Source organism: Mauremys mutica, chromosome 15, assembly GCF_020497125.1.
Source record: "Mauremys mutica isolate MM-2020 ecotype Southern chromosome 15, ASM2049712v1, whole genome shotgun sequence".
NCBI classification, from domain to species: domain Eukaryota; kingdom Metazoa; phylum Chordata; order Testudines; family Geoemydidae; genus Mauremys; species Mauremys mutica.
Window position 1 is genome coordinate 855,052 of NC_059086.1, and position 17,520 is coordinate 872,571.

Here is a 17,520-nt window from a genome sequence, read left to right on the forward strand (position 1 = left end):
GCCCGTGGGGCGGGGCTGGGGGCGGGCTAGGCACTGCCCGCGGGAGGCGCACGGCCCGGGGGGGCCCGGGGGGCGGGGAGCGCGCGCCCGCGATGAGCAAAGGTTGGCCGGGCCCCGCGCGTGGGGGGCGCTGGGGGGCAGCGAGGCACGGGGGGAGGCAGGGCTGGGGGCACCGTGCTGGGGGGAGGCAGGGCTGGAGCCCGGGGGGCACTGGGGGGGCAGCGAGGCACGGGGGGAGGCAGGGCTGGGGGCACCAGGCTTGGGGGAGGCAGGGCTGGGGGGCAGCGGGGCAGGGCTGGGGGCACCGGGCTTGGGGGAGGCAGGGCTGGAGCCCGGGGGGCACTGGGGGGCAGCGAGGCATGGGGGGAGGCAGGGCTGGGGGGCAGCGGGGCAGGGCCAGGGGCACTGGGCTTAGGGGAGGCAGGGCTGGGGGGCACCGGGCTTAGGGGAGGCAGGGCTGGAGCCCGGGGGGCACTGGGGGGCAGCGAGGCATGGGGGGAGGCAGGGCTGGGGGGCAGCGGAGCAGGGCCAGGGGCACCGGGCTTAGGGGAGGCAGGGCTGGGGGCACCGGGCTTGGGGGAGGCAGGGCTGGAGCCCGGGGGGCACTGGGGGGCAGTGAGGCATGGGGGGAGGCAGGGCTGGGGGGCAGTGGGGCAGGGCCGGAGCACTGGGCTTAGGGGAGGCAGGGCTGGGGGCACCGTGCTGGGGGGAGGCAGGGCTGGGGGGCAGCGGAGCAGGGCCAGGGGCACCGGGCTTGGGGGAGGCAGGGCTGGGAGGCACCATGCTGGCGGGAGGCAGGGCTGGAGCCCGGGGGCACTGGGGGGCAGCGAGGCACGGGGGGAGGCAGGGCTGGGGGGCACCGGGCTTGGGGGAGGCAGGGCTGGAGCCCGGGGGCACTGGGGATTGGGGGCACACGGTAGGGGGCTCAGTGCAAGGCCAGCACACTGCCTGGGCTGGGGTGCCCACAGTCAGGCCCCAGGCGCTGGGGGAGGGGTTTTCCCAGGCTCTGCCTGGGCACTGGGTGGGTGGCAGCCCCCCCAGGCCGCTGGGCAGGTCTCATGTGGGAGGCTGGCAGGGTTATCAGTCAGGCTGGGTCCTGGCTCTGCTGTGGCTCCTGGTCTCACCTGTGTCCTGGCAGGTGGGGAAGGGAGGTGGGGGAGACACAACCCCCAGCTGGTGTCAATCCAGGTTCACTGGGTGAGGATACTTTGCACCTGGGAGGGGTTGGGCCGGGTGACACAGCCAGTCTGGGGAGGCAGAGAATTGAAACCTGGCTACATGCGCCCCAGGCCAGCGTCCTAACCACTAGACTGTGCTTCCTCTCTGCAGAGGTTGGTGTAAGGTGCTTGCCCAGCCTTGCGGCAGAGCCCCCAGTCCTCCCAGGAGCACTCAGGTGCCGTACTCCCGGGCGCGCCCTGAGAGAGGCAGGGCTGTGCCCACGGGCAGGCAGGGCAGGGGATCTGATCTCGGTTCCCTGGGGCCCAGGTGAGCACCCCGACCACGGCCCCTCAGGCTTCCCCTGGGCTGGGTGAGCTGCGCAGGAAAGGAGAAGTGAGCTGGCCCCAAACATTCATTTGCATCGAGACGGTTCTGCTGCTTCCATCTCCGCCGTTTTCTCCTCTCTTCCCCTGACTCGGGAACTGGGATCATCTCCGGGGACCTCTGCACGTGTTCGTTGTTCCACCCCCATTGCTAGCACCCCTCTCCTCCAGGACAGCATGGGCTCTGGGGCGCTCGCAAAGGCCCAAATTCAGTACCCAGCCTGTTGTGTTACCTGCAGTGCAAGGAACGGGCCGGAGAGTCCCAGGGGCGACGGGACCTTGGCACCGGGCAGGGGTTCGCGCAGGGAGACGCAGCCTGCTCGGTCCCATGGCAAAGGCACCGTTCCTTGTTAGAGCATCTGTTGGGCTTCGTTTTCACACCGCCTCCGGTCCCTGCGGCTGCAGCAGCGTGTACAGAGTCAGAGGCCGCTGAAGATGGTCTCAACCGTTCTTTCACTGTCATTAAAGTCCATTCTGCTTCTCCTAAGACTAAACAAGCTAAGCCAGGCAAAGGCAGAGAAGAACAGAGATGTGTGAGAGAGGCCTGGGCGTCTGTCACGGACTCCCAGATCGTGCCCACTCGTGGCCCCGTGCAGTCCATGGGGGGTGCCCCTTTCAGTGCGACAGCCCCTCTCGGGGGGCCCCTCTCCCTTGGGGTCAGGCCCCTCCACCTCCTGCAGCCGCACCTCCCTGAGCCTCAGCACGTCTGTCTCTGCCGTGGGCCCCTCAGGGAGTCCCCTCGCTCTGGGCCCCCGGAGCCTCCGCCCCCGAAGGGGTTGATGCCCCTTGTTCTCTAGCCCGGAGCGACTCTCAGCCAGCGTAACACAGGAGGGTTTATTGAGCGTTGAACCCAGCACAGGAAACTTTCAGGGCCTCAGGCCTGGCCTCCCTCAGCCCAGCACATCCCAGTCCCCCTGCAGCCAGGGGGGCTCTGCCTGCTCCCCCCCTCCAGCCCAGAGCCCCCCTGCTTCCCAGCTGGGCCTCCGATATCCCCCGCCCCAAGCCCCCTCTGTCCATTGTCTTCTCTCCAGGGAAACAGGGTCGTAAACAGGCAGGCCTGGGTCTCCTCTCCTCTCAGCCTCCTCTGGCCCCTCTGGCTGGAACCGGCTGGTCAGGTCGTGGGGTCCTCTCCCCGCAGCCCATTGTCCCCCACTGGCCAGAACCGGCTGCGACTCCTGAGCTGGGTCTCCGGGTCACCAGTCGCTGGGGTCTCCGTTCTCCAGGCCATTGGCTGGGGTCCCGAGTCCCTCGCTGGTCCTGTGTCCCAACGAACTCCCCCTCCCCTCCCCTCGTTAAACCAGTAACACCCAGGGACACTGAGTCCCCCCCCCTGTGCCTGCAACCCCCTGGGAAACATGGAAAACCCAAGAAACCCCCTCACTTCATCACATCGTCTGTCTCCACCACCGACTCTCATCTGCAAGCTCAGTGCTGGAGAAACACGGGCCCAGGCCGGCCGTGGTGTGACCAGCCGCGCCGAGACCTGGCAAACTCATACCAGCATGAGTGGTTTAAAGCTGCCTCTCTGGGCACAGGCTCCCAGCAGCCCTGGCGAACAGACAGCCCCGGCCGGCTCAGACAGGATCTTAGGAACCAGAGAGGAAAAAATACACTGAGGAAGATAAACAAACCCAAGGGAGGGGGTGGCAGCTGCAGAGCCTCAGCCCCAGTCTCGTGCCCAGGAGGCGTTTGGAGAGTTGGCCGGAGCTGCCAGAGGGGACGATCTCATCTCTGGCCTGGATGTCTCAGGACTCGGAGGGTGAAGGTGCCGTGGCGGATGGGATCCCGGGGGCCCAGCAGACAGATGACAAAGCTGCTTCTTTCTGCCCCCACACCCTGCCCCATATCCTCCTCCCGCAGTCTCTTGTCAAGGGCCCCAGGGCGGGGATGGGCAGCATAGTCCAGCCTCCCCATTACGTCGTCCAGCAATTAAGCCGTTTCCAATACACCAATTTGGCCCATTGATTTTCCGTCCCGTTCTCCTTTGTTTACCGAACACGATCTCCACAGCGGCCGTGGCTGGGAGCCGGAGACGTTTCGGTTTGGCCCAGCCCAGTCTGTGCGTCGGCCTTGGGCCCCTGCCCCGTCAGCCTTTATTGTTACCGGCGGCTCAGCCTCTCGGGAGCGGCGCGGCCCCCGATCAGGGCAGGCCCGGCCCGGGCCTTGGCCCGCATTGGGGTCAAGGTCTCTTTGCGGGATCGGGCCCTGTGTTGCTGGCAGTTCCACGTGCCCAAACAGACCCCCCCCTGCTGCCCTCTGGTGGGGGAGGGAGGTCACAGCATCAAGATGGGACAGAGCTGAGGCGAAATCCCGCGCCCGATTGTGGGACGCTGGTGGGACTTTGGTTGCAATGGCAGGTGTCTGTCACCACTAGGGGGCAGCACCCCGGCCCAGCTCTGGGTGGGGGAGCCTGGCTGGACCAGTTGGGACGGGGGCACTGGGCTATGTGAGCTCTGGCTGGCTCTGGGGGTGCAGGGGCGGCTCCAGGCCCCAGCACGCCAAGCACGTGCTTGGGGGGGCATGCTGCAGGGGGCGCTCTGCCGGTCACCGGGAGGGCGGCGTCCCGCGGCTCCGGGGGACCTCCCGCAGGCGTGCCTGTGGAGGGCGGCGTCCCGCGGCTCCGGTGGACCTCCCGCAGGCGTGCCTGTGGAGGGCGGCGTCCCGCGGCTCCGGTGGACCTCCCGCAGGCGTGCCTGTGGAGGGCGGCGTCCCGCGGCTCCGGTGGACCTCCCGCAGGCGTGCCTGTGGAGGGCCTGCTGATCCCATGGCTCCGGGGGACCTCCCGCAGGCGTGCCTGTGGAGGGCGGCGTCCCGCGGCTCCGGTGGACCTCCCGCAGGCGTGCCTGTGGAGGGCCTGCTGATCCCATGGCTCCGGGGGACCTCCCGCAGGCGTGCCTGCGGAGGGCCCGCTGGTCCCGCGGCTCTGGTGGAGCCTGCGGGAGGTCCCCCGGAGCCACGGGACCGGCGACCGGCAGAGCGCTCCCCGCGCCATGCCGCCGTGCTTGGGGCTGCGAAATGTCTAGAGCCGCCCCTGCGGGGGTGGGGGTGGGACACGGGGGCGGGGGTGGGACACGGGGGCTGAGTCTCCTTGGGCAACGGGAAGACGAATGTCATTAACCACCATCCTGCAGGCTGGCAGCTTTAGCGCCTCTCCTGCCTAGACAGTCCCTCGTTCGCCTCCAGCTCGTTAGGACCGGGCGTAGCCCCCTGGCCCCAGCTCACAGGTGGCCTGGGGCTGGGCCGGCTCTGGGCTGGCTGGAGACAGACGGGTGCTGTGGCTGGTCCGATTGGCCAGAGGCTGCAGAAATGTGGCCTGAGACTGACTACAGCCCTTAGCAGGAAGTGGCTCGAATCTTTAACATGCACATCTCCCGCCGGGGTGAGGCCTGCCGCTCCCCCAGGAGCCCTGGCCAGTTCCTGCAGCCGGGGGCCGTCTCCCCTGGGAGCACCGCCCGAGGCAACACCCCGGGGGCTTAAACAGCCTGAATGAACGGGGCTTAGGCCCGAGGGGAAAGCCTTGTCCAGGTTTTGGTGCAGCCCTGGCAGCTCCGCATAAGGTCCCTCCTCATCGGGGCAGGGACAGGTTTGTGGGGGTGGCTGCTCGGTGGCTGAGGCCCCAGGCTCTCCAGACCCCCCACAATCCTGCCCGTCCTCCCTCACCCCGCAGCCCCCTGGAGCCTGGGCCCCGGGAGTCTCCCCAAGCCCTGCGCCTTGGCACCGGGTGCTGTGGGGTGCCAGGCTGGGGGGTCCCCCTGCAGCCCCCAGCACGGGGGGGCATAGACCCCATTTCCCCTCAGGACGTGCTTTGGGGAGGGGCTGGATTTCGGGGGGTGGGGGTCCCCCCTGCAGCCCCCAGCACGGGGGGGCATAGACCCCATTTCCCCTCAGGACGTGCTTTGGGGAGGGGCTGGAGTTCGGGGGGTGGGGGTCCCCCCTGCAGCCCCCAGCACGGGGGGGCATAGACCCCATTTCCCCTCAGGACGTGCTTTGGGGAGGGGCTGGAGTTCGGGGGGTGGGTGCAGAACTGGGGGTGGGGGTCCCCCCTGCAGCCCCCAGCACGGGGGGGCATAGACCCCCCCGCTGGGTTTGGGGGGGTTGGGCACAAACGGGGCCGCGGGGAGCTCAGTTCCGGGGGGGGGGGCGCTGCAGCACCACGCGCGGCCCCACTGACCCCCCGGTCCGGACCGGGACCCGCCGCCTCTAACCGGCCCGAAGGGCGGAGGGGAGCCCGCCCCGTATGCAAACGAGTGGGCGTGGCCTCCCCGTGCTGGGGGCGTATCCCAGGTGAGGGGGCTGCGATTGGGTATTCGCGGGGGGGGGCGGGAGCTCACCTGTGTGACGCGCCGAGGCGGGGCGGCGCGGATTGGTCGCGCTGCGCGGGGGGCGGGGCTCACCTGTGTGACGCGGCGGCTGGGGCCGCGCCGCGCTCAGTCGCCAGGAGCCGCTCGCGGGGATGGGGCGCGCGGGGCTGGGGCTGCTGCTACTCGCCGCGCTCGGCGCCGGGGCCCGGGGCCCCGAGGGGTCGGGGGAGCCCGTGGGGGGGCCCTCGCCGGGGCCGCCGCCGCTGCTGCAGGGTAAGGCCGGGGCTGGGGGGCGGGGAGGAGAACTGGTGGGGGGGGGGCTGGCCGGACAGTTGGGGGAGTGGGGGGCGGAGTTGGGGGGCGGGGAGGAGAACTGGGGGGGGGGGGCCTGGCCGGCCCGTGGGGGGAGGGGGGGGCGGAGTTGGGGGGCGGGAGGAGAACTGGTGGGGGGGGCTGGCCGGACAGTTGGGGGAGTGGGGGGCGGAGTTGGGGGGCGGGGAGGAGAAATGGGGCTGGGGGGGGCCTGGCCGGACAGTTGGGGGGTTGGGGGGGCGGAGTTGGGGGGCGCGGAGGAGAACTGGTGGGGGGGGGCCTGGCCGGACAGTTGGGGGAGTGGGGGGCGGAGTTGGGGGGCGGGGAGGAGAACTGGGGGGGGGGGCCTGGCCGGACAGTTGGGGGAGTGGGGGGCGGAGTTGGGGGGCGGGGAGGAGAACTGGGGGGGGGGGGCCTGGCCGGACAGTTGGGGGAGTGGGGGGCGGAGTTGGGGGGCGGGGAGGAGAACTGGTGGGGGGGGCCTGGCCGGACAGTTGGGGGTGTGGGGGGCGGGGAGGGGGCGGTGGCGCTGGGAGAACAGCTGTGCACGGGGATTGGGGGTTTGGGGTGGGGCAGTGTGAGAAGGGACGTGGGGGCTGCGCTGGGGGAACCTGGCAGGCCTTGGGGGGGCTGGACATGGGGGGTGTTAGACATGTGGGGGCCTGTGAGGGGCTTGCTGGGAGGAGGTGGGGGCGAGCCCTGGGGGGCTAGGGGCGTAGGCTGGAAGGGGCATCGCTCATTGACTCCCCATGGCTGTGGGGTGCAGCGTGGGTCTGTGATGGGAGGGGGGGCGGCGAGTGACCCCAGTTGCTGCCCTGGCGGCCTCCAGGATCCCAAGCCCTGGGGCAGGGGCTCGGTAGCCAGGGGTGTGGATCACTTCCCCTCCCCCAGTCCCTCGCTCTGCTGCTGGGTCTTTAACACCTGTTCAGTGTAGATCAGGGCCAGGCTCTTTGCCAGGGACCTCCCCCTCCCGGGGCGGGGGGGGCGGGGGCTGCCTGGGCTCTCCAGCAAAAGGGAGCCAGTCTTGAGACCGGGTGGGGGGTTTACACACCAGCCAGCCCAGCCCAACCCACCCCGGCTTAGTGAGACTTCCTGGAAAAACCTCCTGGCAGGTGGTGGATGTTCCCTGTTGCTGTGCAGTCAGATGGTGGGTGTGACTCGATGGAGGGGGGGTGTCCTAACAGGCATAGAGTCCCAGGGCACTGGCAGGGTGTTTGCTCTAGTGTCTCTGCCTGCTGGCCTCCCACCCCAGAAGTGGCTGCACCTCACTGCGGTTTAATGGTTTGCCCCGTACACTGTGTTCTCTGGCGGAGGGTCTCAAAGCTCTTTCCTACGCTGCCCCGCCCATGGGCTGGGATCCCACTGTGCTAGGGGCTGTACAAACAACAAAAAGGTGCCACCTGCCCCAAAGAGCTGGTCTCCTGTCCCTAAGGTGGGACCTAAACCCGGGAGTCCTGACCCCCACGCCCTGTGCTTGCACCACTAGGCCGAGTATCCTGTGTTATGCAGTGGTGGTGTAGCCCTGTGGGTCCCAGGATATTGGAGAGACAGTGGGTGAGGTCATGTTATTGCACCAGGTGCTGTTGGTGACAGAGCCAAGCTGGTAACAGATATGACCTCACCCACCTTCTCTCTGGGCTGCCCGTTCCTGGGGCAGGGCTCTAGAAATGGGCATGCTCATCCCTGGGGCGGATGGGATCAGGTTTCAGTAGGAGAGCGCCTGCCCCCCCCCTGTAGCTAGCATGAGTTACAGCGGTGCTCAGCCAGGGGTGCGCTTACCTGTGGGGGTACACAGAGACCTTCCGGGGGGCACATCCGCTCATCTCGAGAGTGGCCTGGATTTACAGCCGGCTCCCTGGAAAGCCCCAGTGAGGTCAGTCACAGTGAACTGTCACACGCTGACTTGTTTACACGGCTCTGTGTTCTATCCATGACATGCCAGTGCCATAGTCGGAGTCCATCGATTTCTTGTATAGTTGTATGGTAAAGGGGAGAGAGCCAGCAATGGTTCAGTGCTACTGTGCGGTGACACTTCTGTATTTTTAGGCCTGATTTTGAAAGCAAGCAGTTAAGTGCAGTGAAACTTGGGGTACGCAAGACAAATCAGGCCCCTGAAAGGAGTCTGGAAAGGTTGAGAGTCAGTGGCTTACAGTTGTCAGGAACCATGTCCTGGGCACAGAGCTCCCTTGGTGACCGTGCCCCCTCCCCCCCCCCCCCCGCCCCAGAACTTGCTGCAAAGTCTAGTTGTTACAGGGGCTGGAGAGAGAGGGACGCAGCCAGGATCAGGTTACCTGGGCCATCGCATCTGGCTAAGGGCAGCCCCTGGCAGCTCACCGTGGAGGGAGCCAAGGCCCAGGCTGCAGGGGAACTGAGCAGCGCAGACCCTGGGGCAGAACCGTGGCTAACAGGAGAAGAGGGTGCTGGAGTCACTGCTAATTCCCTGGTGTAACGTGCAACCCAGAACCATCCTGGCCCCCATGGTGTAAAGATGGCTCCACCGCCCTCCTGCTCTGAGTCTGAGCCGATTGAAGGTCACTGGCCTCGGAGCAGGGAGCTTCCTCTCCCCACCCCACATCCACCTCGTCAACAAAACAACTTCCTGGTGAGCGCAGGCTGCTCCGAGGGCCCGGCCTCTCAAGGATTCTTGCTGTGGGTGAGCTCACCCTGCACCAGTGTAACCCAAGTGGTGAATTTAAAAACCGGTGCAACCCTCAGGGTGGCTGCTCCGATTTGGGTTGAAGAGCAGCTTGTTGCTGCTTAACCCAAGCCTGTTCCTGCCGGCTATAGGAAACCCGAGTACCCACACAGGTTTGCACTGTTTAACTGACTTGGCTTTTAAATCGATACAAATGGCATCAGTTTCCCCCTGTAGAGAAGTCTGTTCGGAGGGTGTAATGTGCAGAGACACGGGGGCCCTGGGAATGCGATGGCTCCCCCGAGCTAAAACTGGGGGGTGGCAAAGATGAAGGGACTTGCCCTGCACTGAGGCCGTGTGGTCTGGAGACTTGGGACCTGCCGATTCAGGGTCGTCTGAAGAATTTCAGTGGGGTTCTGGTGAGGCCGACGTGCGAGAGCATCACAAGAGGTATCTTGGATTGTTACTGGACACGTGCAGTCTGTGGGATGCTGAATTCACACACGTGGGGTGGGAGCCGGTCACCCTCCTGCACTCAAAGGGCTGTTAATAGATGTGATTAACAGTGTTTTATGGGGGAGCATCTAAGGGCCGGGTGTGAACGGGGGCCGGGTGTTTGAGAGGCTTTGCAAACAGGGCCGGCTGTGTGTGCGAGGGGCTGTGCGAACAGGGCCGGGCGTGCAAACGGGGCCGGGTGTGCGAGGGGCTATACGAACGGGACCAGGCGTGCAAACGGGGCCGGGCGTGCGAGGGGCTGTGCGAACACAGAGCAGGCGACTCTCTTGCTGTGGCTGCATCTCCAAACCCTTCCCAAGTGCTGCTAGTGCCATAGCTGTTCTGTGCCCTGCGCAGGGCTCTCCTCCCAGCCATGGCTCAGGGGTTATTTCCTGTGTTTCTCCAGGCCAGGGCAGCTCCGTCTCTGGCCTTGGGGCAGAGAAACTCAGGGGGTCCGAGTCTCCGTGTGCTGTCGAAATGCCGCGTTCCGACACGGCTGCTTTATGCCTGCTCTGCAGTGGGTTAAACGCCTGCCCGAGGCGCAGGGCAGTGGAAATGGTGCCCAGGGGCTGGCAGCTCCACGAGTCTCCGGAGCCTGGTGTGTGACCCCCCCTCTCCCCTGGCTCGTCAGCGGTGCCTGTTCCAGGCGCGGGAATGAGCCCGCCGTGACTCATGAGGCGGATGTGAACCTGCCCTGCTGAACTGCTGCTCTCAAACCACAAAGGCCTGTCTGGGGAGGGCGTGTGCCCGGCCGGGGTCACAGCAAGGTGGTAACTACTTGCTGGCCGGGATCTCTCGATTGCTGCCCGGTCTGGGGGCAGGGGTGTGTGTGGTGGAGACGTGGGCACTCCAGCAGGTAAATACTCCCTCAAATACCCGCCTCTGTTGGCAGCGAGGAAGCAGCTTGCGTTTAAACTTGGCCGGGTGCGCTGGGGTGGCCTCTGATGGGAACAGAGTTATGCTTTGCAATCGCCCCCAGGCCGCTGCCCACACGAGCGGGTCACAGGGCGACAGTTCCTGGCCCAGTGAGGTCACGGCCTATCTGTGGCTCAGAACTTCCGCTCTCAGCTCCTACGTGTCTGGGATTATAGAACAAAAACCTCAGCGAACGGGATCCAGAGCAAACAGGTTCACAGTCTGTCTCGCCCCCCCTTGTGTCTGGGGCTGAGTGAATCATAGCTCCTCTCTCAAGGCCTCCCTCTGCTCCAAGGAAAGGGGAGGAACTCGGGAGTCGGTGTGCGCCTGGGTCAGGCCCTGCCTGCCGTGGGCGGAGTGTGCTGGGACACGGGCCTAGTGAGCTCTGGTGCATTGAAAAGCCTGCCGGGCATTTCCCAACAAACCCCAGCCCGCGGCAGCTTCAGTCCAAGGTCCCGATCCTGCGATTAGCGCCACCAAGGAGCACAGAGTGTCACGGCGGCTCCCTTGCTGAGATCGGGGCCAAGGAGAGCAGGGATCTGGGGCTTTCCCGTGCGTCCTGCCTCTCTCCCTGGCTCCCACTGAGCTGCAGCGGGACAGGGCGGGGGGCTGAGCATGCCAAGCTTGAGCCGGCAACCCATTGAGGCCAGTGGGTTGGGTCAGGCCCCTGGGAGGGGACTGCTTTGGAGCAGGGGGTGTCTCTGGGTTCGTGGGGGGCCCTGAGGCTCCGAGGCGCGACCCCAGTGTGAATAATGGTGCCAAGCACCCTGGGTTCGGGTCATTGTGTCTCGCTGCACAGCCGCAGCTCAGGGGTGTGAGCCAGAGTGAAACTGCGGGTGGCAGAGCCGGTCCAGCCTGTTCTGGGTGATGTCACCGAAGGCTCTGCCGGAACAGCTTGTGCCGGGAACGGGTGTTCGGGGGGGGGGGGGGCTCCCGCTGCCCTGCCTGGCACCGCAGCGCTGGAGGTGCCATGGGAGGCTCGAGCCTTCTGAACGTGGAACTTCCCACAGCTGCCTCCCCTCCCCGGCTCCCTGATCAACCAGCCGAAGGGCTGGTGCCCGGGCCCCATGGCGGCTGCCTGCCCTGGGAGCTGGGCTTGTCTGGCAGAATAGCTGGGCATGGGAAGCTGCTTTGATCCCTTTGTTTTCTAGCTCCTCCCTCCTCCCCCCAGTCCCATGGGGCCAGGGACACCCACTGAGGGGCTGGCACAGACTTGTTTCATTGCTACCTGCCCTGTAAAGGAGACACACGGGGGGGGGGCTGGGCCTGAGTCTTTGCTGCTTTATGGTGCTCGAGCCTGAAAGGGTTAAAACAAGCTGCTCTGCGGGTGCCTGGCTCTTTTAGGGAGCAGGGGGGCCCCTCAGTGGGGAGAAGAGCAGGCTTAGCATGTGGAAGTGAGGGCTGGTTTCCCCAGAGCCATGGGAGGGGGTTTTCCGGCCCCCCTAGGGAGCTGGGAACGCAGAGGCTGGCCCTGGCAGCCTTCCTGCCCCTTAGGGAGGAGTGCGGTGTAAACAGGCCAGGACCTCGAGCCTGGGGGGGGGGGGAAGCTGGCCAGGTTTGCAGCTGGGTAGCTCAGGGCTGTTCCCGCGGCCTCTGAGCGTGCAGCCCCTGGCGCGGGGGCTGGAGCTGGGATTGTGCAATGCTCTGTCCAGGCGGGAGGGGCCTGCCTGTGGAGGGGTTGCTGGCTCCTGGCACCCCCGTGCTCCGTCCCAAGCAAGGCGAATGTGCTTGTGGGCTGCTTACCCCCCAGCCCTGTGGCGTGACCCCGGGGCCGCCCTTCTGCCTTTCTTGTCTGGAAAGCACAGCTGCTAGTTTGGGAGGGGGGTTGAGATTTCCAGGCAACGCTCCTCCGGCTGCTGCATGCAGGCTCTTCGGCTCCCCAGAGCAGGGGGGGGGGCTCGGGATGCAGAGTTAATCTGGTCCTGGCCCCAGGGGAGGGGAACGGGCGAGAACGAGACCTGGTTCCACCTCGGCCTTTTCAGAAACAACCCAGAAAGGAGGGAGGGCGAACAGCCTCGCTGAGCGTTTCCTGCTCTCCCCTCGGCCTCCTGCCAGGCCTTTGCTGTATCCCTGTTTACCAACCACAGGCTGAAACCGGAGTGTGGAACCAGGAAGCATTTGGGGTGTTTAATTTACAAACTGCTTTGCAAGAAGTGCTCTGAAAACAACAAAGCCTGGAGCCAGCCACACTGCCTGGGGGCAGCCCTGGGGAGCTGGGGTCCTTGGCACCCCATGGCCCTGGGCCCGGAGCGACGTGGGCTGAAACGCCCCGTTCTCGGCCTGCCATCCCAGGCAGTCGCTAGCGATTTGCTGGCCCCTGGCGGCCGGCACTCACTTGGCTCTAGCGCCGGGTTCTCAAACGTCCCGGCACCGTGACCCCCTTTGGACAACGAAAATTACCACCTGGCCCCAGGAGTGGGGACTGAAGCCTCAGCCTGGGGGGGGGGGGGCAGATCCTCACTGCCCTGGGGGGGGGATCACAGCCAAGGGGTTCAGCCCCTGTTGGGGGCCTCTAACCTGAGCCCCAGCAAGTGTAACGCCCGACCCCATTAAAACTGGGTCCCGACCCACAGCTTGAGCCAGACCCCAGGGGTGGGAGCAGTTCTGAGCAGCGCTGGCTCTGCAGTGGCTACTGAGGGGAAAGCCCCCTCCGAGCAGTGTCCTCTTTGCTGAATTGCCGCTTTGGGCTTTCACCCGGGAGGAGCTCCCTATAGGCAAAGCCACTTCATTACCCTGGGTGTGCTGAGAGCGTGAGCTGTCCGCCTGGATTGCCCTGTCGGTGCTGTGCCGAGACTGCTGGCTGCTGGGGTCAGGGCCTGGCTGGGTTCGGTTTCTGCAGCGCCTAGAAACACGAGCTTATCGCTGATGAGACGCCTCTGCTTTGGTCTCCAGAACGCTGCCTCTTGCCCAAGGTGGTGGGCAAGTGCCGGGCCTCCTTCCCGCGCTGGTGGTACAACGCCACAAGCCAGACGTGCCAGCGCTTCACCTACGGCGGCTGTGGGGCCAACCTCAACAACTTCCTGGGGGAGGACGAGTGCCGGGTGACGTGCGCTGCGGCCGCAGGTGAGGGAGCAGGGGGGTCCCGCTGTTGTTTTGGGCTGCGGCCCCATGTGGCCTGGCTGCTGCGTAGCTTGGCGGAAGGTCTAGGGAGCTGTGGGGTGCCTGGCCCTCTTCCTTCGGCTGCTCGGGCGTGGCACGCGCCTGCCAGACAGGGAGCATTAAGGCAGGGACCAAGCGGGAGCAGATCAGGACTAGGGAAGAAACGTCTCTCACCCCTGAGCCGCTCAGAGACCCAATGGGGCTGGGCTGGGACTCGGAGTCTGTGGAAGGGACAATAATCTGCCCTGGCTCAGGGAGCACCTGGCTGCAGGGGAGCCCGAGCCGGGCTGCAAGGCAGCAGATCTCCAGGTGCGGTGCCAGCAGCCAGTGGCACTGACGCTGTCCCCTCTAGTGGGGGGGAAGCGCTTGGCTTGCGTGTTGCACTCGCAGTGCTGGTCTGACGTCAACCCCCCTTGATTTCTAGATGGGGAGAACTCGAACGAGATTCCGCAGGCCAGCCAGAGTGTAGTGCAGAGCGCAGACGGTGAGCATGGGGCGGGGGGGGCTGCCTTCTGGGGGGGAGCCCCTGCCACTTGGGGGGGGGGGGTTACTGCGATCTTTAGGGACCAATCCTGCTCCCCCCTGGGCTCTCCCAGCCCTGACGTGCCGTGTGGCTCCTCGCTGGGCCGGGCGCCTTTCCCATGCGGAGATAAGCAGCTACCAGGACGGTGACCTCCTGGTGAACCCGGAACATCTGACAGGGGGTTGCTCAGCGCCCTGCTGACTGCGGCCCAGCCCTGGTGAGCCCCACAGCCTGTCCAGGGCCGGCGTTCCCCTCAGCCGGCTGGGCACTGATGGTGCCGGCCCAACCCTCCCTTCCCAGTGTCCGTCAGCTGCTGTTCCTCCTGGCCCCCGGCTTCCCATCCCCTCGAGGGCACTAGGGGGGTCTGTGTGTCAGACCTGCAGCCCCTCAGTCCCCCTCCGGCTCTTTTCCTGCCCCCCGAGGTGGGGAGAACGCTCAGGCCGGGGTCACTGACCTCTCCTGCCCCGGGGGGGTGACGCAGCCTGGGCTGCTCCCAGGGCAGGACCGACCCCACCTGAGTCTGAATGAGCAGCCAGGAATTCCTGGGGAACAATCGGTAACGGCAGCCATCGGCCCCGAGCTGCTCCCGTGTGGCCGGCGCAGCTCCGCAGCATCCGGCCCAGTGCTCTGGGGCGGAGTGGGGGCGTTAAAGCCGCCCCGGTGCCTCTCCTGAGGTGGGGCGCGTGGGCAGCGCTTAGGGCGTTGGCTAGGGCTGGAGACTCCCTGTGCCCTGGCATGAGTCTGCAGACCGGGGGCGGTGGCCAGGAAGGGGCTGCAGGGCTCAGTAGGGACCCGCCCTGCAAAGGGAGCTGGAGCTGGTTCTGCAGCAGCTCTGGGTGTTGGATCGGCTGCTGCGAGGGGCCGGGCCGGACCCCCCCCCGACGTGCCCGTTCTCTTCCCCCCCCCCTTCCCTCCTTCCCGCGCTGGTGGTTCGACGCGGAGACGAAAACCTGCCCCCAGTTCACCTACGGGGGCTGCGGAGGCAGGCGGAGTCTGACCAGGTGCTCGGGTCAGCGCCGGCCTCCAGGGCCTGGGCCTGCACCTCCTAATGTCTGGCCGCCGCGTGCCAGGGGCTAGGAGCACAGGGCAGGCCCTGGGCGACCTCTGTCCCTGCCCCAGCAAACCCCACGGGACAGGCGGAGCCGACTGACCAGGGAGCTGCTCCTGGCGCCGCGGGGGGGGAGCAGGCTGGGGAATTGGCCTCTCTGGGCACCTCCTGGTGAGGCCCAGCCGGTGCTGTGGGGCAGGGAGTGGGAAGCCAAGTCCCTGCGTTGATGTGCTGACCTGCCACCCCCAGAGTCCTGCTCTGCGCCCCGCCTGACCGGCCCCTGCCGCGCTGCCTTCCCCCGCTGGTACTACGACCCAGCGGCCGGGGCCTGCAAGCAGTTCATCTACGGGGGCTGCAAGGGGAACAGGAACAACTACCTGCGGGAGGAGCTGTGCCTGCGCCAGTGCAGCGAGGCCGCAGGTGAGGAGCCGCTCGGGGCCCCCGGGGGGCAGGCTGGCTGGCGGAGCTCTGGCTTGGCTGGCACGGCCCTGGGGGTTGCTGCTTGCGTGGGGCGCTGACCCTGGGGGGCCAGGCAGGGGAAGGGGCCGTCTAGGGCGCAGCCCGTCTGAACTCGCTTTTCCCTCTTGCAGGGGGTGCTGAGGGGCCCGCGCCGGGCGTTCACTCCAGCAGAGGTAAGTGGCACTCGAGCCCTGTCTGCCAGGTGGTCTGGGCGGGATCCCCGTGGCCAGCAAACTGGCTGTGGCCGGGTTAGGCTCCCGCCAGGCCTGAGGGTGGGGACATGGGCAGAGCTGTGCCCTGGTTCCAGCTGGGATCTCCCCTCTCCTTGGGGCCCCTGCTGCTCCGCTCGGGCTGTGCCGGGAGGGGTCTGGGGCCACGGCCACAGAGCAGGAGTCTGCGCTCAGCAGCTGCCGCGTGTCCCCGGCTCTGCCTGCTCGGGACTCGCCCCAGGCTCCGAATCCTGCGGCTCACCTGGCTCTTTTCTCCCCACAGTGGTGGCCCTGGCCGTGCTGCTGGCCATCCTCGTCGCTGTCCTGCTGGCCTCCGTGGTCGTCTTCTTCGTGTGGCTGTGCAGGAGGAGCCAGGAGCTGTCCCTGAGCGTGCCCTGGAGCCCGCTGGACGACAAGGAGTATCTGATGAGCAATGCCTACACGCTGTGAGGCTGGGCGGCCGGCCCGTGGGCTGCCGGCCCGTGGGCTGCGCCTGCTCCGCTGGGCCTCGCCCGTGTGCACAGCAGAGAGAGACTGGAGCCGGCTGTGTAGGAATATCCCTGGGTCATAAACTCCCTGCGTCAGCAACCGCTGTGTTTGTGCCCTGGCCACACGGGCGGGGCCTTCGCTGCACCCAGGCCTCTTTCTCGGGGGCTTGCTTCCATTTTTTTAAACTTTTTTTTACCAGAATAATTAGTGTGAAACCTGCTAGTGGCAGCCACCTGGGGTCTCAGACACCTGCCCACCCCTCCACCCTGGCTGCAGCCAGCAGGGCCTCGCTGGGGCTTGGGGGCATCTGGTGCCGTTCCTCCGCTTAACAAGCCTTTCTAATCGGGGGCTGGGGGGAGATTTCAATAGCCAGATCCACAGGAGTGCCGGCCGCATGCTGCCCGTGCCTGCCTGCGGGGCCCCCTTCCCCAGAGCGCGGAGCGGCCGCTGGGGGTCCCGCCCTGCGGGGCTGCTCGGGGAGTTGGTAGCAGGCTGCCCCGGTAGGCGGCGTCAGGTATAAATGCACAGCGGGGGGGAGCTGTGAGCCCCACAGGCAGGGGGTCTGGAATTCTGTGAGCAGCCTGCCCAGCCCCCAACCGCCCCCCTCTGCTCTGCCTGGGGGACCCCCAGGCACCTGGAGGGCAGCAGTGGCTCCTGGCCCCCAGCGTAGCATGGATATGGTGCCATGCTGGCTGCAACTTCCTGCCGCCCGGGGATTGGGGCGGCAGCACCATGCCTGTGGCTGGGGTGGGTGACCCAAACCCTGGCCCCGTAACCTGGCATAACGCCCTGGGACAGGGAGCGCCTGTGCTGGAGGGGTCCAGCACTGCCTGGGCCCTGGCTTCCTTGGGGGTATATTTCCCCTTCCCTCCGTTCCTACCACGTGTCTGAGCTGCCCCTGCCTGGGCTGCCCTGTCCCCTGCAGCGCGGTGCTCCCGGTCCGTGCCGGGGATCCCAGCCACGCTGCCCCGCCCCTGCAGAGCGGTGCTCCCGGTCCGTGCCGGGGATCCCAGCCACGCTGCCCCTGCAGCGCGGTGCTCCTGGTCCATGGTTGAGCAGGGCAGTTCTGGCCTGCAGGCTGCTCCGGTGGCCAGTACGAACCGGAGCTGGGTGCAGCCCACACTCCAATGCCTTTCCATGGCATAAACCTCATTGAAACACACCAGGAAACCGGAACCCCTGTGGCTGGGTCTCTCCTTGGCCGTGTCCCCAGAGTTGGGACTGGGGGGTGCTCACTCCCCCCTTCCAGCTCCACCTCCGCTCGGTGTCTGGTGCCAGCCAGCACCTGGGCCTGCTGCAGCCACCTGGCTCCCAGCACTGTTGGGGGGGTCTAGTGTCTGAGCCCCATGTCATGGGTGTCGCTGGCAGGGTTGTTTTAGAGGGTGGGACGTGGAGCTCGCCCGAGTGCGAGGGGTGGAGTCGGGCACTCGGCCGGGGTAGCTGTTAAATTTGTTTTTTACACTGAGATTTCTTTGAATAAAGGAAAAAAGGAAA

At 66.6% G+C, this 17,520-nt stretch overlaps 1 protein-coding gene across 1 annotated transcript; it reads left to right on the forward strand.

The window, feature by feature from the left end:
• The first annotated feature begins 5,994 nt into the window (after positions 1-5,994).
• On the forward strand, positions 5,995-17,520 carry SPINT2 (serine peptidase inhibitor, Kunitz type 2). The gene is made up of 6 exons (XM_044989099.1): positions 5,995-6,115; positions 13,092-13,262; positions 13,723-13,782; positions 15,119-15,289; positions 15,460-15,501; positions 15,821-17,520. The coding sequence occupies exons 1-6, from the start codon at positions 5,995-5,997 to the stop codon at positions 15,985-15,987; spliced, it is 732 nt and encodes a 243-aa protein (XP_044845034.1). The 3' UTR covers positions 15,988-17,520.

What these genes read in the sequence shown, in the direction of transcription:
- SPINT2 (XM_044989099.1), top strand. Translation starts at nt 5,995, where the DNA reads ATGGGGCGCGCGGGGCTGGGGCTGCTGCTACTCGCCGCGCTCGGCGCC. An exon ending in TGTAGTGCAGAGCGCAGACG is followed by an intron (nt 13,783 to 15,118) that starts GTGAGCATGGGG and finishes TGCCACCCCCAG; the next exon opens with AGTCCTGCTCTGCGCCCCGC. An exon ending in CCAGTGCAGCGAGGCCGCAG is followed by an intron (nt 15,290 to 15,459) that starts GTGAGGAGCCGC and finishes TCCCTCTTGCAG; the next exon opens with GGGGTGCTGAGGGGCCCGCG.